The sequence below is a fragment of the Tupaia chinensis genome, unplaced genomic scaffold (genome assembly GCF_000334495.1).
Source record: "Tupaia chinensis unplaced genomic scaffold, TupChi_1.0 Scaffold000112_1, whole genome shotgun sequence".
Taxonomy (NCBI): Eukaryota; Metazoa; Chordata; class Mammalia; order Scandentia; family Tupaiidae; genus Tupaia; species Tupaia belangeri.
Window position 1 is genome coordinate 629,422 of NW_006159576.1, and position 21,630 is coordinate 651,051.

The window sequence follows — 21,630 nt, forward strand, 5'->3', positions numbered from 1 at the left end:
CCCTCTTCAAAAGACTCTTCCCAGTAATCAAGATTCAAGAAGAAGATACAGCAGACAAATGGACTTCCTCATCCTGAGAACTGTGATTGACTTTGCCTGAGCTAACAAGACAAACAGCATGTTTTATAATTATTGCTTCCATGCTTTGTATACCCTGTTCCTTAGAGTAAATCTTTTACTGCCCCTCATCCATTTACTTGCATGTATCACATTTTCAATAAAAAGGCAAAATAATTCCTAGCAGGTGCCACTCCTCAGAGAGCGATCTTTGAGGTGTGTCCGGCATAGGACGTGCATGAAAGCATCGAGGCCTCTGTCTTCTATTCACCTTCGCCGCCTCCGTCGAGATAACCCACCCAGAGGCTGGACCCCGGCTCTCTTCCTTTACTGCATTTTCTACACTGGCATTTAAACATAATAATACAATGGTGTGATGAGAATTTCTCCAGAGTCAGTCTGTCAGAGTCAAATCTGAGTTCCACCACTCCAGGTGAGCTGTTAAACCTGTTACCTTCCCTCTCAGTGCCTCCATTGCACGTTTGTAGGACAGGGACAACAACAGTACTATTAGGACTGTTAAGTGTTAAGATTAAGTGAGTTAATATTTGTAATATATTTTGAACAATTCTTGGCTAAAAAATGTTAATCATCATCATCACTGTATCTCTCATCTTGAAAAAAGTATCTCAATGAACACCTGTACCTAAACAACTAGGAACTAAATGAATATTCAGTTCAGGCTTTTTGAGAATTGTACTCTTCCTACATGTCACCCACAGAAATGGTCAGTCTTTTCTACTTAGTCCTAGATAATTTAAGATCAAGAGGAAAAACCTATATACCTAAAATAAAATGTTCAATTTCTCTTCATTATTGTAAATGTATTAAAAGTGGAGCCAAATTCTAACAAACCATGACTGCTACCAACAGATGTAAAATATTCTGAGGATATGCAAGAACATGGGGACTACCACCTAGATGAGAAAAGACCATTTCATTCCAGAAGAACTCTGGAAATGAAAGCTGTTATTCTAATAAATAGCTGCTTCCAGAGCTGGTCCGATAGCACAATGGTTAAGGGTGAAAGATCCTACACAGTTGACTGGTTCAAATCCTGTCCCCAGCAGAATCCATAGGGGACTATGCTTTTCAAATGACAACTTACATCTTGAGCCGACAGGTGGCATGGTGGTTAAAGGCACTGGATTCCCACATGGTCGATTGCGATTTGAGTACCGGACCTGGCAGCTTGCTTTTTTACTTTTCTTTCACTCTGTCCCTCTCTAGTGAAATTAAAATAAGCAAATAATTTTTAATTAATAGAATGTTTACCTCTGAATTCCTTCAAGAATATCCTTCACCGCTGCCATTAGCTTTTGAAGATGTATAAATGCTTCTTCAAATGATGCTATTTTTGAAGTAGATGGAGTTGAATCTGGACTCAATCTCTGAAACACATCCATGCTGGCATAGAGAAAAAGAAAAGATACTCATAGGTACATACGCATATCTACTATAATTCCAATATTATCACTGGAATTAGTTTATAAATATTTATAATTCATCTCTCATAATGCTGATCTACTTCAATTAGAAATAAAAGATAGTAACATATAAATATCTGAGTTAACAATCATGCAAAAAATTTGGTCAGATGATACTGATCTAATCTAAGGTAATCCCATAAAAGCTGTGTGAATAATGTTTTACTTTAACAGACCATTAAAGATAGAAGTTAATACTATGAATTTATAGTCAAGCAGTATTCAAGAACATGATGAAGAAAAAGTTAGAGGGAACCAGCAGTTAGCGTAATGGCTATGTCGCTGGACTCCCACGTAGTTGACCGCGGTTCGCGTCCTGGACCCGGTGGCTTAAAACTCACGCCGGGCGACTGTGAGTGCCCAAGATCCCGAGAGGAGAATGGAGAAGAAGGGACTGTGGCGTGACCATCCCCCCGGGAGGTGATTTCTCGCTTTCTGTCTCTCTCTGTCTGGCGAGCGCACGCGCCCTACAGTGAAAATCTCTCCAAAAAAGAAAAGAAAAAGAAAAAAAGAAAAAGTTAGATATCACATTAAGTGTCTGCTGAAACTCGTATGCTTATTCTAGTAATTTCACTTTCAGAAATCTATCATAATTGTTCACAACTGGGCCACAACTACTAGTATACTAAATGTCCAATGGCATAAAAAATGTTTAGTGAATTAGTTACTTGATGAAATACCAAATCATTAAAATGATACTCCATTTATGAAAAAGGAAAATATAGGTATGGGAAACTGCACACATGCACACACACACACACACACACACACACACACAATAATCAAAACATGCTGAAAAGACCAGCCTTTCAGTCTAGGGGTTATGTAAGCCAGATCCTATGTGGCTGACCACGGACTGATCCTGGCTACAGTGGCTTGAAAACATACCAGCATGTGTCTATGCATGCCCAAAGTCCCAACAAGATGAAGAAATGGAGGAGTAGGAACTGTGACATGACCATGCCCCACTGTGGTGATGCTTTCTCTCTCCCCCTCTCATCTCTCTCTGGCAAGCACATGTGCCCACTGGCAATTAAGGAAAAAAAGAAAGAGAGAAAATATGCTGTACTGCATTTGAATAGAGTTCCCATAAAATTTATGTTCATCCAGGACCTCAGAGTGCACCCTTATTTGATATAGGGTCTTTGCAGATGTCGTTAGATAGATAAGGTAAATGGGTCGCACTGGAGTGGAGCAGGCCCTTCTCTGTGGAGATAAAGGCAGAGACTGCAGTGATCTATCCGCAGGGCAAGGACTGCTGGTGAGCACTGTAAGACAGGACAGGCATGGGACGGGGTAACCCTTGGAACTTCCAGAAGAAAGCGACTCCTACAGACAATGGGATTTCATATTTTTTACCTCCAGAATTGTGAATGAATAAATTATTTTAGTTTTGCCATATAGTGGATGCACTATGCTACCTGTTGCTCCCACTTTTTTTAAACTTAATCTTATTCCTTCAATACGAAAGAGCATTGGCAGAGGTAGATGGAGGAAAGGAGCCAGCCAGAATCATAGGCACACCATTGGGCATACCCAGTGTCCCTGACAGAACCTAGTCTGAACCTGGAGTCTTCCCACACGGCCTCCAGCATCACACAGCAGCACCCCTACTGCCTGTACCGTGGTGAAAGGCCGTGAAAAAATTTCTGTTGTTTGAAGCCACCCAGGTGGTGGTGAGTTGTTATGGCAGCTTACGAAATGACGGCATATGCCTAAAGCAAAACCGGGTACACGCAGTATTACTGACGATCTTAACTGTGGTACCTTTAAGTAGCAGCACGCGAGGGGCTTTTCTTCCCTACTTTACAGTATTTTCCAAAGTATTCTTAATATTACAGTTCAAAACATCTAACTTAACATTAAGTTTGAACCATTTTAAAGTGTACAGTTCACAGGGCCAGGAGTTGGTGTAATGGCTATGTTGCTGGACTCCCACATAGACGACCGCGGTTTGAGGCCTGGCCTTGGTGGCTTAAACTCATGCCAGGTGCATGTGCGTGCGTGCCCAAGATCCTGAAATGAGAATGGAGGAGAAGGGATTGTGGCATGGCCATCCCCCCTGGGGGATGATTTCTCGCTTTCTGTCTCTCTGTCTCTCTCTTTCTGGCAAGCGCACATGCTCGATAGTGAAAACCTCTACAAAAAAAAAGGTACAGTTCAGCAGCATTTAGCACATTCACAATGTTGTGCAGCGACCACCATTAGCTAGTTATACAACACTTTCAGCACCCAAGAGAAAACCCTGAATCCACTCAGCAGTTACCCTCCAGCCCCGGTCTCCTCTTTGTCAAACCCCTGCAACTACAAATTTGCTTTCTATCCTTATAGATTTGCCTACTCTGGATATTTTTATGTGTCCACTTACTACTTTTAAAATAAAAACCATAGACTTATCCTATTTAAAAAATATTTATCTTCTTAAAATGTTTAAAAACTAGTCATCAAAAAAAATATATAAGAATGTCAAAAGGAAATCTGTAATACCCATAGTACACCAATCACATATAAGCATTATTAATATCCACGGGTCCTTCATCTTTTTCTGGTCATACATGTAAATCATATGTGTGCATGTATGTGTGACAGAGAGCAAGAGAGACACTGAGAGTGAGAGAAAGCGAGAAAACAAGAAATAATGGGGATCAGCAGATGGCCTAACAGCTACATCATTGAGCTCCCACGTGGCCGACAACAGGTCAAGTCCTGACCCAGAGGCTTGAAACTCATGCCAGGTGCGTGTGCATGCATGTCCAAAATCCTGAGAGAATGGAGGAGAAGGGGCTGTGGTGTGGTCATCCCCCCAGGAGAGGTAATTTCTCACTTTCTGTCTCTCTGTTTCTGTGTCTCCAGCAAGCACACGTGCCCTACAGCAAAAAGCTCTGTCTAAGAAAGAAAGAAAGAAAGAAAGAAAGAAAGAAAGAAAGAAAGAAAGAAAGAAAAGAAAAGAAAAGAAAAGAAAAGAAAAGAAAAGAAAAGAAAAGAAAAGAAAAGAAAAGAAAAGAAAAGAAAAGAAAAGAAAAGAAAAGAAAAGAAAAGAAAAGAAAAGAAAAGAAAAGAAAAGAAAAGAAAAGAAAAGAAAAGAAAAGAAAAGAAAAGAAAAGAAAAGAAAAGAAAAGAAAAGAAAAGAAAAGAAAAGAAAAGAAAAGAAAAGAAAAGAAAAGAAAAGAAAAGAAAAGAAAAGAAAAGAAAAGAAAAGAAAAGAAAAGAAAAGAAAAGAAAAGAAAAGAAAAGAAAAGAAAAGAAAAGAAAAGAAAAGAAAAGAAAAGAAAAGAAAAGAAAAGAAAAGAAAAGAAAAGAAAAGAAAAGAAAAGAAAAGAAAAGAAAAGAAAAGAAAAGAAAAGAAAAGAAAAGAAAAGAAAAGAAAAGAAAAGAAAAGAAAAGAAAAGAAAAGAAAAGAAAAGAAAAGAAAAGAAGAAAGAAAGAAAGAAAAGAAAAGAAAAGAAAAGAAAAGAAAAGAAAAGAAAAGAAAAGAAAAGAAAAGAAAAGAAAAGAAAAGAAAAGAAAAGAAAAGAAAAGAAAAGAAAAGGAAAGAAGGAAGGAAGGAAGGAAGGAAGGACGGACGGACGGACGGACGGACAGGCTTCTAGGAAAACCATCAATAAACCAAAATTCTACACTCTAGAAAACTTACATTACAATTTTTATATAGAATTGCTCCACCTCCAGAATTTATCCCAAGTGAAAGAAAGGGGGAGAAATGAAGAGATGAAGCTGAGAGGAGTCGCACCGCCATAGGACGGGCAGGCATAGACATTCGTGGTTCTGAGTGCTGCTTTTGTTCCTGTCTCTTGAAATATGTCAGTCAGTCCTATTGGTTCTACCTTTAAAATAGAAACAGTACGTGACCAGTTTTTACTGTCTCGGCACTGCTTTCCTGGCCCGTGCGCTCATCATTTTCCAACTGGATTATCACAGCAGACACCGAACTGGCCCTTCTGCTTCGCCCCATCTACTCTCAACATGGCAGAGCAATTTTCTTAAAAATGTACGCCTGATCATACCCTTAGCTTGCTTAAAACTGTGCAGTGGCTTTTACTGACAGTGAAAATGCCTCTACTCAGTTCACTGAATATGCCAGACAAGCTCCTTCAACAGCTTTGTAATTTCTGTTCTGTGCCTAGAATGCTCCTCCTATAAGTAATTATCTGGTTTCCTGGCCTCACCATCTTCAGGACTCAGTGCAAATGTTAGTTTTTAAATGAGGGTGTCCTTGAACACCCTCTAAAAGAATAACTCCTACTCCTCCCTAAATCATTAACCTAAAACTATTAACTATTCCTTTCCTGACTCTTTTTTCCTCTTTAAACTTTTAACTATATGGGAGTCAACAGGTAGTGTAGTGGTTAAGGCGCTGGACTCCCACATGGCTGACTGTGGCTCAAGTCCCAGACTCAGAGGCTTCACACTCATGCTAGGCACATGTGCACGCATGCCCAAAATTCAGAGAAGAGCGGAGAAGAAGGGATTGTGGCATGGCCACCCCCTGGGAATGGGGAGTGACTTCTCACTTTCTCTCTGTCTCTCTGGTGAGTACACACACTCTATACCAAAAACAACTCTCTTTAAAAAAAAAAAAAATTATGACTACATGAATACCAAGGGCCCCAAATCCCCTAGATTCTAGACTTTTGATTTAGGCACTACAATGTATTACCTACTGAATCCAAGGCTACAATTTAGAGTACTTCACTTGAAAATGCATTTTATGGCTAAAGAAAAGTATACCGAACATGTTATTTTTAAAATATAACGCAAGGGGCTGACAGGTGATGTGGTAGAGGCACTGAACTCTCATATGGCTGACTACAGTTTTTTTTTTTTTAAGAGATTTTCACTATAGGGCGCGTGCGCTCGCCAGACAGACAGAGAGAGACATTAGAGACAAAAAGCGAGAAATCACCCCCCAGGGGGGATGGTCACGCTGCAATCCCTTCTCCTCCATTCTCCTCTTGGGATCTTGGGCACGCATGCACACGCGCCCGGCGTGAGTTTTAAGCCACCGGGTTCGGGACACGAACTGCGGTCGACTACATGGGAGTCCAGCGACACAGCCATTACACGAACTGCTGGTTCCCTGGCTGACTACAGTTTTGAGTCCCAGACTTGGTGGCTTGCTTTCTTACTCCCCCCCCCTCCCCCTCCACCCGTTTTTCTCTGGTCAAATTAAAAGAACAATAATAAATAAATCTGAATAAAATCTTTTTTTTTTTTTTGTGGAGAGTTTTTGCTATAGCAAGGGAAGAATGAAGGAGCAGAGAGCATGGGCATGACCATCTACCCTGGGGGTGATTTCTAACTTTCCCTATCTCTCTCTCTTTCTCTTTCTCACTCTTTCTCTCTTTCTCTCTCTGGTGAGCTCATGCATCCTATAGCAAAATCTCCACATATATATATTTATATAAATATATGTATACATATATACATACATATATATATACATACATATATACATACACATATATATATATATAAAAAAAACATATTGTTCAAAGATGTTTACCATAGGAGCCCAGATTTTCTGGATATGTTGTTTATATTTCATTCACCTGTCTTTTATCACTAGAATGCAAATAAACATTTTTGTCTGGTTTTTCTTATTTATACATATCTTCTTTTTTAAAGGTTATTTATTATTATTATTATTACTATTATTATTTAATTTTGCTATAGGGTGCAAGAGCTCACAGAGACCGATGGAAAAAGAGGGAAAATGAGAAAGCAAGCCATCAGGTCTGGGACTTAAACCACAGTCAGCCATGTGGAAAACTGCACCTTAACCGCCATGGCACCTACTGGCCCCAGATATTTATGTTCTTAATATCTACATTGAGTCTGGCACATAGTAGATGATCAAGGCATGTCTCCAGAATAAATGAATAAACGAATGAATACCTGACTCAAATGTATCTCTGAGGCTGACTTACTTTTAAAGAATCTGCTCTAGGGACCAGCAGTTAGCGTAATGGCAATGTCACTGGACTCCCATGTAGTCGACCATGGCTCAAGTCCTGGACCCGGAGAGCTTAAACTCACACTGGGCACGTGTGCGTGCGTGCCCAAGATCCCGAGAGGAGAATGGAGGAGAAGGGACTGAGGCATGGCCATCCACCCTGGGGGATGATTTCTCACTTTCTATCTCTCTTCCTGGCGAGCACATGCTCTCTATAGCGAAAACCTCTCCAAAAAAAAGAAAAAAAAAATCTGCTCTAGCGTTTCTTAAACGTGTTTTTGATTTTCATCTAGTATGCAAGATTGACACACACACCACTCTATGTACAGACTTCAAAAAGTTCATGGAAAATAAAATCAAAAGACCTCTCATAAACTGATTATGTCTATATCCCTTTTCTTAAACACACATGTGTTCAAAATTATGTAGGCTAACACAAAAAGCTATAATATATGTCTACATGCTAATTCACTTAGAAGCTAGCTGAGACAATCCTCATGGACAGATATACTGACTTTCCCTGACTTCACAACTTACAATGTTTGTAAAATAGCTGCAAGACAGTCATGGTAAGGATAAAAAATATATGCAAAGATCCTACAAACCCCATGGCTGTGCTGACAAACAAATCAGTGAAGCCTGAAATGAGAATTGTACATTTTAACCATTTCCCCACCACCACCACCACAGGTTCTCACCATGTCACAATCCTCCAGTCTCAGCCTCTAGAGTAACTGGAACTAAACGGTGTGTGCTACAACACTCGCCATTTAGGGGAGGCCAAGAATCGAACCTGTGCCTCTCATGTCCTCTCAGCAGTTTGTGCCAGTGTATGGCTAGGTTGAATCCTCTTTTTAATAATAAAGTACATTTCCTTAAAAAGAAGGGAGTAGTGTAATACTATACAAACTCTTTAAAAAATGATCAAAGGCACAATGTTATAATAAAATAATTGCAAAAGTTATTACTCACAAAAAGTTAAATATTTTTGAGCTGGTTCATGGGCTGGTAATTAAGGAAGCTGAATCCCACATAGCTGACTGTGATGTTTAAATTCCAGACTCAGAGGTTTAAAAACCATGCACGAATGTATATGCATGCTCCAAATCCCTACAGGGTAAAGAAATGGAGGGGAAGGGTTTGTGGCATGATCATGTCCCACTGGGGCAGAAGGGATCCAGCCATCTCTTTCTGCCTCTGGCAAGTGCACAGGTCATCTGGCAATTTTTATTTTTAATGTTTTATCTTGGGGCCTGCAGGTGGTGTGGTAGTTAAAGAGCTGGACATACACATGGCTGACCACAGTTCAAGTCCCAGATTCAATAGCTTGAAAAATCATGCTATGCTGGGGCCAGCAGTTGGCATAATGGCTATGTCGCTGGACTCCCATGTAGTCGACCATGGTTCGAGTCCGAGACCCAGTGGCTTAAACTTACACCTGGTGCGTGTGTATGCATGCCCAAGATCCCAAGAAGAGAATGAAGAAAAAGGGATTGTGGTGCGGCTATCCCCCTAAGGGGTGATTTCTTGCTTTTTGTCTATTTCTGTCTTCCTTGCAAGCGCGCATGCCCTATACAAAAAAAAAAAAAACTCTCTCAAAAAACATCACGCTGAGTGCATGCATGCCCAAAATCTTGAAGGAAGAACAGAGAATGGATTGCTGTGAAGCCATCTCTCCTATGAGATGATTTCTCTCTCTCTCTCTCTCTCTCTCTCTCTCCAATGATCACACATGTACTGTGGCAAAAATTGGTTTAAAAAAAGTAAAACTTTTAAAAAAATAAGATATTTAATGTTTTATTTTCCATTTTTGATCCCTAATTACCATAACTCCAAACTTCATCCAGGACCCATTTAGAGTTAAATTTGAACTGCCATGTATCAGTCTAAAGAGAAACTGGGAACCCCCCTGCAAACCTCAACAAAGTCCTCTAAAACTGCAGTCTTCTTTTTTCCCCCCAAGAATTACTGTAATTAACCTTTATTTATTTGTCTGTTTATCTATTTCTTTTTTTTTGGATAGATTTTTTGCTATAGGGCACATGCGCTCACCAGAGACAGAGAGACAAAAAGCAAGAAATCACCCCCCCAGGGAGGATGGCCACGCCACAATCCCTTCTCCTCCAGTCTCCTCTTGGGATCTTGGGTCCGCACACACACGCGCCCGGCGTGAGTTCAAGCCACCAGGTCTGGGACTTGAACCGTGGTCGACTACATGGGAGTCCAGCGACATAGCCATTACGCTAACTGCTGATCCCTGTTTATCTATTTCAATTTGACTAGAGGGACAGAGTGGGGGGGGGGAGAGGTGAGAAGGCAAGCTACCAGGTCCAGGACTTGAACCATGGTTGGCCATATGACAGTCCAGCACTCTCAACCACCATGCCACCTGCTAGCCCCTAAAACTGCAGTCTTAATGTTACACATTCATATATTTCCTGCTGTCTTGATAGAGAATACACTAGTAAAGCTATCCCTTATTAACACCAGGTCTGAGTATATCACAAGACCTAAGACAAAACAACCAAAAGAGCAACAAAACAAAATTTTAAAAATAAATAAATAAAAACAATAAAAAAAAAAAGCTGTCACTCAAAGAACAAGTCTATAAGGGAACCAGCAGTTAGCGTAATGGCTATGTCGCTGGACTCCCACGTAGTCAACCACGGTTCTTATCCCGGATCCGGTGGCTTAAAACTCACGCCGGGCGTGTGTGCGTGTGTGCCCAGGATCCCGAGAGGAGAATGGAGGAGAAGGAATTGCGGCGTGACCATCCCCTCTTGGGGGTGATTTCTCCCTTTCTGTCTCTATGTCTCTCTGTCTGTCTGGCGAGCACACGCACCCTATAGCGAAAAAAAACCTCTCCAAAAAAAAAAAAAAGAACAAGTCTATAAGAGGTAAAGCATTTTGATAAGTCTGGAAAGATATGGAGCAAACAGAATTTTCTATGTTTCATTCATTTCTACCTTGTAGAAATGTACTCATTAATAAATACATTTTTATCTTAACTAAAGAAAATGTATTTTGCTGCATAAAATGCATGTACTATATTATAAAGCATTAAAATATTTAGGTTAAAGTGGGGCCCAGACTGGTGGCACAGTCAGTAGCAGTGGAAGCTACATGACTGACAGTCGGTCAGGATCCCTGGGTAGGTCCTGGGTGAAAACATACTGAGCCTGTGGGCACGTGCCCAAGATCCTCACAAACCAGAGCCTGCAGGAAGGGGATCACGGCACAACTAGTCCCTGTTAAGGTGCTTCTCTTTCTCTTGCACATGAGTCCTCTACCATAAGTAAACATTTAGCCCAGTCACTGTGCACAGCGTAATGTAGCAACCTGCAATGCTAGGAGCCACATGACTGACGACTGTTTCATGACCAACCTAAAACTATGCCAAGTCAGGTATGGGCACCCGAGATCCTTAGTAGCTAAAGAGAACAACAACATTACAATAGTCCAAAAGGGTGCTTCGCTCTGCCTCTCTCTCTCACACACATGCACATGAGCTCTGTGATATAAATAAACAAGTAAAAGCTTTCTTTTTTTAAGAGGTTTTTGCTATAGGGCGTATGTGCTCGCCAGAAAGACAGAGAGAGATACAGAAAGCGAGAAATCATCCTGGGGGCGGTGAGGGGAATGGCCACACGGCAGTCCCTTCTCCTCCATTCTCCTCTCAGGATCTTGGGCACGCACACACACAACCCTGACATGAGTTTGAGCCACCAGGTCTGGGACTCAAACCGCAATCGACTGCATGGGACTCCAGCAACATAGCCATTACACTAACTGCTGGTCCCAAAAGCTTTATTATTTTTTTTTAAATAGTGAGAAAAGTTCACTGTTACTTAATGTCTGAATAAGGATCTGGGTCAACTGGTTAGAGTCAAAGCTAGAGAGAACATTTACCTGAGTACTTTCATTCTGAGTTTTCTATTGGTAATATATAATCTAAACCTTAGATTAAAATGGTAACTTTTATTTTTAAGTATTTTTATTTCATTTTATTTATCATTTTTTAAAATTTGACCAGAGAGAGAGGGAAAGTGAGAAAGCAAGACTTCTTTCTGGTCCAGGATTCAAACCACAGTTGGCCATGTGGGAGTCCAGCACCTTAACCACCATGCCAATGCTGGGTCAAAACTGGTCAACTTTAAATGTCATATTTTTACTTAGTACCTGGGAAAGATAAGTTAAAAATTCTTTAAGGAAAATGATACGAGAGAATTTAAATAAAAATAAAGACACATATATTGTATTGTGCTAGCAGGTGGTGTGGTGGTTAAGGCACTGGATTCCACATGCCAGCTGTGCATTTTGAGTCCAGACTCAGCAGCTTCAAAAATCACATGGGGCACATGTGGGTGCATGCCCAAAATGCTGGGAGGAGAATGGAGGACAAGGGACTGAGGCATGGCCATCCCTCTGCAGACTGATTTCTCACTTTCTCTCTCTCTCCACAAGCAAACATGCCCTATAGCAAAAACAAAAACAAACAAACAAACAAACAAACAAAACAAGCAAATGTTGTATTTAAAAACTGTCGAAAGTCTGGGGACCAGCAGGTGGCTTGGTGGTTAGGGTGTTAGAAACTCCCACATGGCTGATCATGGTTTGAGTGCCAGACCTGGTGATTTGGTTTCTCTTTCTCTCTCTCTCTCTCTCTCACTCTGTGTGTGTGTGCGTGTGTGCGCGTGTGTGTGTGTGTGTGTGTGTGTGTGTGTTTATCTCTGGTCAAATTAAAAAATAAATGAATAAATAAAATTAAATAAAAATAATTTTTAAAAATCACTAAAGGTTACCTAGAATCTATAGTAAAAATCCACACACGTGCTTAATACACTATTTAAAAGAAAATTGTCAACATTCCACAACTATAGAATTTTAGATTACCTAGAGATCTTAAAAATCATCTAATCCAGGACCAGCAGGTGGTGTGGTGGTTAAGGTGCTGGACACTCCCACATGGCTGATCACGGTTTGAGTCCTGGACCTGGTGGCTTGCTTTCTCACTTTCCTTCTCTTTCTCTCTCTGTCTCTCTCTGGTCAAATCAAAATAAAATGAATGAATGAGTAAAATTAAACAAATAATTTTTTTAAAAAATCATCTAATCCTAGGCCAGCAGGTAGTATGGAGGTTAAGGCAGCTGGATCCCACACAGCTGACTGTGCAGTTCGAGTGCTGGACCGGATGGCTTGAAACACACACCAGATGCATGCACTTGCAGGCCCAAATTCCCAAGAGGAAAATGAAGAAGGTATTTTGGCAGGCCACCCTACCCCTTGAGAGGCTGATTTCTCTCTTTGTCTGTTGCTCTCCACAGAGCACATATGCCCTATAGCAAAAAATTTAAAAAATAATAAAGAAATAATCTAATCCTATTTTCTGATTTTAGATAAAAAATTTCAGAAAGTCTAGATAGTTTCCCCAGTTACTGTCCCACAGAACTATGGCTGCCATTTTTTTCTTTTTTTTTTTTTTTTTGAAGAAACATTTTTGCTATAAGGCATGTGCACTCGCTGGAGTCAGAATGTGAGAAATCACCTCCCCCCACCCGAGAAGGATGGCCACACTGCAATCCCTTCTCCTCTGTTCTCTTAGGATTTTGGGCACACACGCATGCACCCCCAGCATGAGTTTTAAGCCACTAGGTCCGGGACTCCAACCACAATTGACTACATGGGAGTCAAGTGACATTAACCATTACACCATCTGCTGGCCCTATCATGGCTGCATATTTTAAGGAACAAAATATCTTTGTGTTTAAACAATTTTTTTTACAAAACAGAATGACATTATGCAAAAGAAGATCAAGTCAATATTAATATGATTTTTATTAAAGAATTATTTTTTAATTTTAACTATTTATTTATTTAAATTTGACCAGAGAGGGACAGAGCAAGAGTGAGAGCGAGAGCAAAGAGAGAGAAAGAGAGCAGGAAAATGAGAAAGCAAGCTGCCAGATCCAGGACTCGAGCCATGGTCGACCACGTGGGAGTTCAGTGCCCTTCGCCATCACACCACCTGCCGGCCCATTAATGATTTTCTGTAAGTGCCATTTACTCTTTATAAAGTCATCCATTAAGAACAGTGAGTACGAGTCAGGCAGTGCCACAGTGGTAATGCAACTTGACCCACCTGGGTCGGTTCTGGTTTGCACCCCAATACCCCCCTGTATACACGTGCATGCACATGCATGGGTATGATCCGGGCTGACTAGGACTGGGCATGGGCCACCCCGGGAAGATTCTGCTGTAGTGTTTGTCTCTTCTTCTCTCTGGCATACACTCTCTCATGGAAAAACTAAATAAATAGCTTTAAAATAATAATAGCATAAAAAAGGAATGAGGTGATTTAGAATAAACATTGCAAGCTAATGTTATGGATGATAGTTCCACTTTATTATTGGACTCATTACATTTTATATTATTAAATAAGTTATTGAATTGTTATTAAGTAGCCTATTTATAGAAAATTATCCATCAGATATCAACAGATGTCAAAAAAATTTTTATTGGTTTTGCCTTCATAGTATTAATAAAATTCTGAGTCACAGAGAAAAGTAATAATGAAAGATATTAAGATATTTTGTTTAAATATCTAGTTCCCACTGCAAGCTAAAAATACATAATTTTTTAAAAGTCTCAGATGCTTGAATGAGAAATACGACATTTTTAAAAATTTGAATTATTAATAATATCTAACACTTATTCAAATTCCTTGTAAATAGAAAAGACACCAACAACCAACAACCTGCCCTGGTGTACTGTAAGTTCACAACTAGTTATCAAACGACAGGGAAGATGGCACGTACAGTGTGCACAAACATGTGAGCAGTCTTACAACAGTAACTGTGCACAGCTTACCAGGCTGCCAACCGGGCACATCTACAGAAAGGCCCACATTGATACGTTAAGAAGTTCGATACTGGGACCAGCAGTTAGCGTACTGGCTATGTTGCTGGACTCCCATGTAGTCGACCGCGGTTCGAGTCCCAGACCCAGCAGCTTAAACTCATGCCAGGCGCATGTGCGTGCATGCCCAAGATCCCGAGAGGAGAATGGAGGACAAGGGACTGCGGCGTGGCCATCCTCCACTGGCGGGTGATTTCTCGCTTTCTACCTCTCTGTCTCTCTCTGACTGGTGAGCGCACACGCCCTATAGCAAAAAAAAAAAAAAACCTCTCCGAAAAAAAAAAAACAAAAGAAGTTCGATATTGACAGAACACAATCGGCCAGGCTTCAGAAACAACAAAGTAGGCTTAAGTGAATATATATTGATAAGGCAATGTAAAAATGCTTCACTCAGTGAAATGCTATTATATAAAGTCCATTATCCAGAAACTATGCACAACTCTCTGGTACCCAACATAAATGTATATATAAATCAACTCTAAGCTTTATAAAGTATTCAAATGTTTTCTAAGTGAAAGGAAATTAAAATAGCTTAGCTGAGCTTTTAGGGGTCAGCAGATGGCATATGGTTATGCCACTTGGCTACGACATGGTCGACTGCAGTCCTGAAGCCGGTGGCTTGAAAATCACACCGGGCATGTGTGCTTGTGTGCCCCAAATCCCAGGAAGACAGAACAGAAGGGATCATAGCATGGCCATCTCCCCTGGGGGGTGATTTCTCACTTTCCTTCTTACTGTTTCTGACTGTCTCTCTGTCCAACAAGTGCACAACCCCTAAGGCAAAAATCTCTTAAAAAAAAAAAAATAGAAGCAGTTGTTGTAATGGCTATGCTGCTGGAGTCCCATGTAGTTGACTGCAGTTTGAGTCCCAGACCCAGTGACTTAAAACTCATGCCAAGCACATATGCGTGCATACCCGAGATACTCAGAGGAGAATGGAGGAGAAGGGACTATGGCATGGCCATCCTCCCCCCCCTGGGGGGTCAGGGGGGTGATTTCTTGCTTTCTGTCTCTCTGTCTCTCTCTGTCTTTCTGGTGAGTGCATGCGCCCTATAGCAAAAACCTCTCAAAAAAAAGAATGTAAGTTTAAGTTGTGCTAATTATTATTAGTCTACTGCTCTTATGAACAGCTAGAACAAACAGATGATCTTAATCTAAGATGACAGTCATACTGGACCCTTGAACCAAAATCATATTATAAAGCATAGGTTTGCTGAATTAATTATATAAAGAACATGGGTTTGGGAAAAAGTAGAAGGCTATGTTCACCTCCTTTAAAATGAGTGGTTTTAAATTATTTTTTAAGCTATTCTAGCAGTAGCCTATTTAAGAACTATTCATGAATGGTCTCCGGCTCTTCATTTTACCAAGACCATAAGCACTGTATGTTTATGTATACTAAAGTAATAGAGTATTTTGGGGACCACAGGTGGCGTCATGGTTAAGGGTGCTAGACTCCCACATGTCCAACCACGTTTCAAGTCCCAGACATGGAGGCTTGCTTTCTTAATTTCCCTCTATCTTCTGTCTCCCCCCACAGCCCCCCAACTCTCATCAAATTAAAAAATAAATTCTTTTTTTTCTCTTTTTTCTTGGAGAGGTTTTTGCTATAGGGCACGTGTGCTCGCCAGAAAGAGAGAGACAAAAGGCGAAAAATCACCCCCAGGGGGAATGGCCACCCCGCAATCCCTTCTCCTCCATTCTCCTCTCAGGATCTTAGGCACACAGGCACATGTGCCCAGCGTGAGCTTAAGCCAACTAGTCCGGGACTCAAACCACGGTCGACTAAATGGGAGTTTAGCGACATAGCCATTACGCTAACTGCTGGTCTCAAAAAATAAAGTAATTCTAAAAAAATTTTAAAAAGTATTTCTTCTCTTTCAACCAAAATATTTATCTTTTCATTTTAAAAAAACCTTATATTAACTTTCCTTAATAAAGACTCATATTTCCTGAAATTATTTTCAATTTTATTAAGACTTTGTATCCTGCCAATATAGTCAATTTAGGTGAATTTTCATTGGCTTTTACATACATGGCATCAATGCTTCTGATTGTGGTCTCACATTGAAACATCGGGAAAGACTTTTTTAAAGCACTCTTTCAGTTTTATTTCAGTCCTGCTAACTGAACAGAACTTCTAGGGATAGAACTTAGGCAAATATATTTTTTAATTTTTTTAAGGTAACTCTGATGTGCATCCCCATATAAACATCACCCCACAACCCAAATACTAAGTATTGAATAAATAGCAAACCCCTATACAAATTTTTACTAAATAAATAAGCAAATTTGTAACTCTAGAATTTTAAAGAATTTGGAAATTTAAATTTACCTGTTCTGATATATTGTAAACCAAAGATTTTCTAGGACGGACCAGATTTCTTGATGCCTACTGGGTTGAGGAAGATGAGAATTCGAGAAAACAGGGATGTCTTCATTATGAGATTTCATCAAAGTAGTATCTTCCTGCTTTTCACTCACCGTGTTTTCTGAAGAACTGGGCTTAAGTTTTGTCTTGACCTGAGGAGATAAGAATTACATAAAATACAGCTAGTCCTTTACTAGTAAATGAGAAAAACAGAATGCCAATTGTGCTCACAATGTTCTAGCTTTCTGGGAAGTACTGGCAAGTGTTTCTCCTCTATTTATGTTCAGAATATTCCCAGAAAAGCATCAAAACTAGGAAAGATATTTTCCTTTCCTTTTCTTTTCTTTTTTCCCCCACTTTGCTAAAGGGTGTGTGTACTCATCAGAGAGAGACAGAGAAAGAGAGAGCTGGAAAGTAAGAAAGCACCCCTGGGGGGATGGCCACACCATAGTCCTTCTCCTCTATTCTCACACAGACAGGGTGCTGGGTGTTTTTTAAGTCTGTGTTCAAGGATTCAAATCACACAGTTGGCCAGGTGGGATCTGTACCTTAACCACCAGGCCACAGGCTAGACTGATATTTTTCTTTTCTAAAGCAAACAGTATTTCCAATCTATCTTTTCCAGGGACCTTTCCTAACAGGCTAAAGTCAGTTTCAGAACAGTGTCTGAGGACCAGGAAGTGGCACAGTGGCAACGCAATGCTCTAATGACTGACCACGTGGGAAGGCCCTGGATTTCCACGCAAGTGCCCATGATCCAGGATGGCTAAGCCTGCGGGTAGAACAGGGATGTGAAGACCCTTTGGGGAGTACCTATCTCTCTGTCTTTATTTCTCATGGAAGAAATAAATAAAATTTGAGAGAAAATACTATTACAAAACTTCTATACACATGGCACTGAATAGATAGAGGACACCTAGACTACGAAGATAAACAGGCATACTCAGCCTCTGAGCACTTCATAATGATCCAGCAGCAATGACTATAAAAGGCTGCAAAGAGCAATCCAAATCATCCAGAATAGATTTTTTAACCATACATTAGAAGCAATGGTGAAGCACTGGAGGTTTTTAACTTAGGAAGTGACACACTCAGAACTACATCCTAAAACATACTGAAACAAAAGAAAGAGGAACCAAGAAGATCGGTTAGGAAGCTGCTGAATTCTTTGGATGCGGAATCCTGAGAACTTGAATTAGACATGTAAGGGCAATAGAATGAAAAGGAAACAAACAAACAAAACAAATAAAAATCGCATACAAGGAATATTTTATAAATGTCCATGAACAGATAAATGGATTTAAAAAGTGTGGTACGTATACTCTATGGAATACTATTCAGCCATGAAAACAACAAGACCCTGGCATTTGACAGAACACAGACAAATATGGAAGATTTACTGCTGAGTGAAGCAAGTCAGGCTATGAAAGAGACATTGGGAACAGCAGGTGGCATGGTGGTTAAGAACGCTAGACTCCTACATGGCCAACCATGGTTCGAGTCCTCGACCAGGCGGCTTAACTTTTCTCTCTCTCTCTCTCTCTCTGTCCCTCTCTGGTAAAATTTAAAAATAAATATGTGACTAAATAAAGTTAAATAATTCTTAAAAAAAAAAAAAGAAAGAAAGAAAGAAAAAAAAAAAGACACTGTATGTCTCCACTTAACATATACCAATTGTCCACACTCTATGGTGGAAACTGAGAGATTAGAAAACACAGAAACATTGGGACCAGCAGTTAGCGTAATGGCTATGTCGCTGGACTCCCACGTAGTCGACCGCGGTTCGCGTCCCGGACCCGGTGGCTTAAAACTCACGCTGGGCGCGTGTGCGTGCGTGCCCAAGATTCCGAGAGGAGACTAGAGGAGAAGGGATTGTGGCGTGGCCATCCCCCTGGGGGGTGATTTCTCGCTTTCTGTCTCTCTGTTTCTGTCTATCTGGCGAGCGCACGCGCCCTATAGCGAAAACCTCTCCAAAAAAAAAGCACAGAAACATTAAAAATGGTTATAGACTCTGGAGACAATGTAGAAAAAGGGTAGGAAAGGGGGAGAGTGTAAGGAAAGAAATTAAGGAGGAAACCAGAGAGGCCAGACATTTATGGGATACAGAAATGGGAGAGGCCAGCATGTGTCGTGGTGGTTAAGAGCACTGGACTCCCACATAGCTGATCAGAGTTCAAGCCACAGACCTGGTGCCTTGCTTCCTTGCCTTCTCTCTCTCTCTCTCTTCCTCGCTCATTCTGTCCCTCTCTGGTCAAGTTAAAAATGAGTAAACAGGGGTCAGCAGGTGGCACAGTAGTTAAGGGCACTAGACTCCTACATGGCCGACCACAGTTCAAATCCCAGACCTGAAGGCTTGCTTTCTCTTTCTCTCTCCCTCTGCCCCTCTCTGGTCAAATTAAAATAAACAAATAAATAAAGTTAAATAATTCTTTAAAAAAATGAGTAAATAAATAAATTTAAGGGACCACCAGTTAGCATAACGGTTATGTTGCTGGACTCCCATGTAGTCGACCACAATTAAAGTCCCAGACCCGGTGGCTTAAACTCAGCTGGGTGCGTGTGTATGCCTGCCCAAAATCCCAAGAGGAGAATGGAGGAGAAGAGATTGTGGAGTGGCCATCCCCACTGGGGAGCAATTTCTTGCTTTCTGTCTCTCTGTCTCTCTCAGTCTTTCTGGCGAGCACACATACCCTATAGCAAAAAACCTCTCAAAAAAAAAAAACTTAAATAAAATAATACTTTTAAAATTGAGTTATTATCTGATGATGATAATGTGTTTTCTATCCTCAGCTGGACTGGTGTGAAATGTATCCATGTTGGGTAAATTCAACTTACACGCAAAGTGATGTACAGTGATTTAAATGTATAAAATTTTTTTAAATTAGTATTTTAAAAGACTTGGCCGAATTCAGGGATTAAGGGAGACCACAGAATTTTTTTTTTAACCTGGGTACCAATAAGAACATTATACAAATAACAGAAATTTAGGGTGGCCATAAATCTATTTATGTGTGTGTGTGTGTGTGTGTGTGTGTGTGTGTGTGTGTGTATGTGAACTAGATCTACCCGTCTAGATAACTTCGCCAGAGTAATGTAAGACACTTTTACTAAGTAAAAGTAGCATATACTTTGAAGGAACACATCTCAGATACACAAGAAGTTGATGGAAAAGCATCTTATTGTGCCACATTCATTGCAATTTTATACTATCATTGCTACTGCTGAACAACATAGTGGACATTACAATACCATAGCAATAAGCTACTTAATGTATATTTGTCCACATTTCCAAACATTATGGACTCCTGTAATAAAGCCAGGAAGAAAGACTGCTTGCAAATAAGAAAAAGAGAAGAATATTTAGGTTTATGTTGAATTAGTATGTATATGTTGACTGACATATAGAGATATATGAAGATATCTAGCAGGTAACTGGATATACAGATCTGCAGCTCAAGCAATACCTGAGAATTACTCTCATGGACATGAGCCTTAGAAGGTAAGACTGTTGAGGGGGTGGGGAAACAGAAAATACGGTAAAAAGAGAAACAAAGTGAAGGGGTAAGGAACCATAAGAACTGGCAAAATTCAGGGGAAGAATGAGAAGTATGCAACAGCAACAGAAGCAAAGGAAGACAGGTTTCAGGAAAGAGGACAGAAAGGAGAGCATCAAGTGCTGAAGAAAAGCTGAGAGGAGAGCCAAGAGGAGGCACAGTGGTCAAGGCACTGGACTCCCATATGCCTGACCACATTCAAGTCCCAGGCCTGGAGGCTTGAAACTCATGCTGGACACATGTGCGTGTGTGCTCAAAACCCCAAGAGGATAAAGGAGGAGAAGGAACTGCCTCTTGGCCATTGCCCTTAGGGGGTGATTTCTCACTTTCTCTGTCTCTCCAGTGAGCACACGAGCCCTATAGCAAAAATCTCTAAAAGAAAAAGGAAAAGAAAAAAAGACTGAGAAGGTAGAAGTCTGAGAAAGGGGAAAAGCAGATGGGTGTGGAGTAGTCTGAAAATTAGGAAGTAATTGAAAACCTATGGTTTCTTTTAGTAGAGTGTGGAGACAGAACTGTAGTTACACAAGATCATGGAATAAGTGAGTAAAGAAACAAAAACAATGGTTCTAGTTCGCTCTTTTTTTTTTTTAGAGAGGTTTTCACTATAGGGTGCATGCGCTCACCAGAGAGTGACAGAAAGACAGAAAGCAAGAAATCACCCCCCAGAGGGGATGGCCACGCCACAATCCCTTCTCCTCCATTCTCCTCTTGGGATCTTGGGCACGCACGCACACGCACCCGGCATGAGTTTTAAGCCACTGGGTCTGGGACGTGAACCGTGGTCGACTACGTGGGAGTCCAGCGACATAGCCATTATGCTAACTGCTGGTTCCCTAGTTCGCTCTTTTAAGATGTTTGGTAGTTGAGAGGAGATAGTGTAGTAAATAGCCTGGCCAATCAGAAAGATGTAATAGAAGAGACATAACCTTACTATTATTATTATTATTTTATACATTTCATTGCTATACATCATTTAGCTTATAAAGAGAATTTACCTAATATGAAATACACCCCAGATCAGTTCAGTCTAGAATACTATATACATCAGCATCAACAGGTAATAAATCATTTCTGTGTCTCACAAATGTCTTACTTCTCTATTTTTTCTCCCTAATTTCCTTCCCTATACTCTTCCCCTCTCCCACCCTCCTTCCACACAGTCTCCAGTGTCCGTAATTATTTTCAATGATCTAAGCATAAATACACACACACACACACACATATATATATATATATACACACACACACATATATATATATACACACACACACACACATATATATATATATTTT

General features: G+C 40.4%; 1 protein-coding gene across 5 annotated transcripts in view; it reads right to left on the reverse strand.

Moving 5' to 3' along the window:
* SWT1 (SWT1 RNA endoribonuclease homolog) overlaps positions 1-21,630 on the reverse strand; it is a 134,133-nt gene that overhangs the window by 40,107 nt on the left and 72,396 nt on the right. For all 5 annotated transcript variants that reach the window (XR_003548640.1, XM_027770083.1, XM_006143863.3 and 2 more), the window contains exons 15-16: positions 16,748-16,935; positions 1,333-1,464 (exon numbers count right to left, since the gene is read on the reverse strand). Coding sequence is in view for 4 of the 5 variants with exons in the window: in XM_027770083.1 (XP_027625884.1) it covers positions 1,333-1,464; positions 16,748-16,935 (320 nt within the window). In the remaining variant the exon portion in view is untranslated. The remainder of the gene's footprint in view (positions 1-1,332; positions 1,465-16,747; positions 16,936-21,630) is intronic.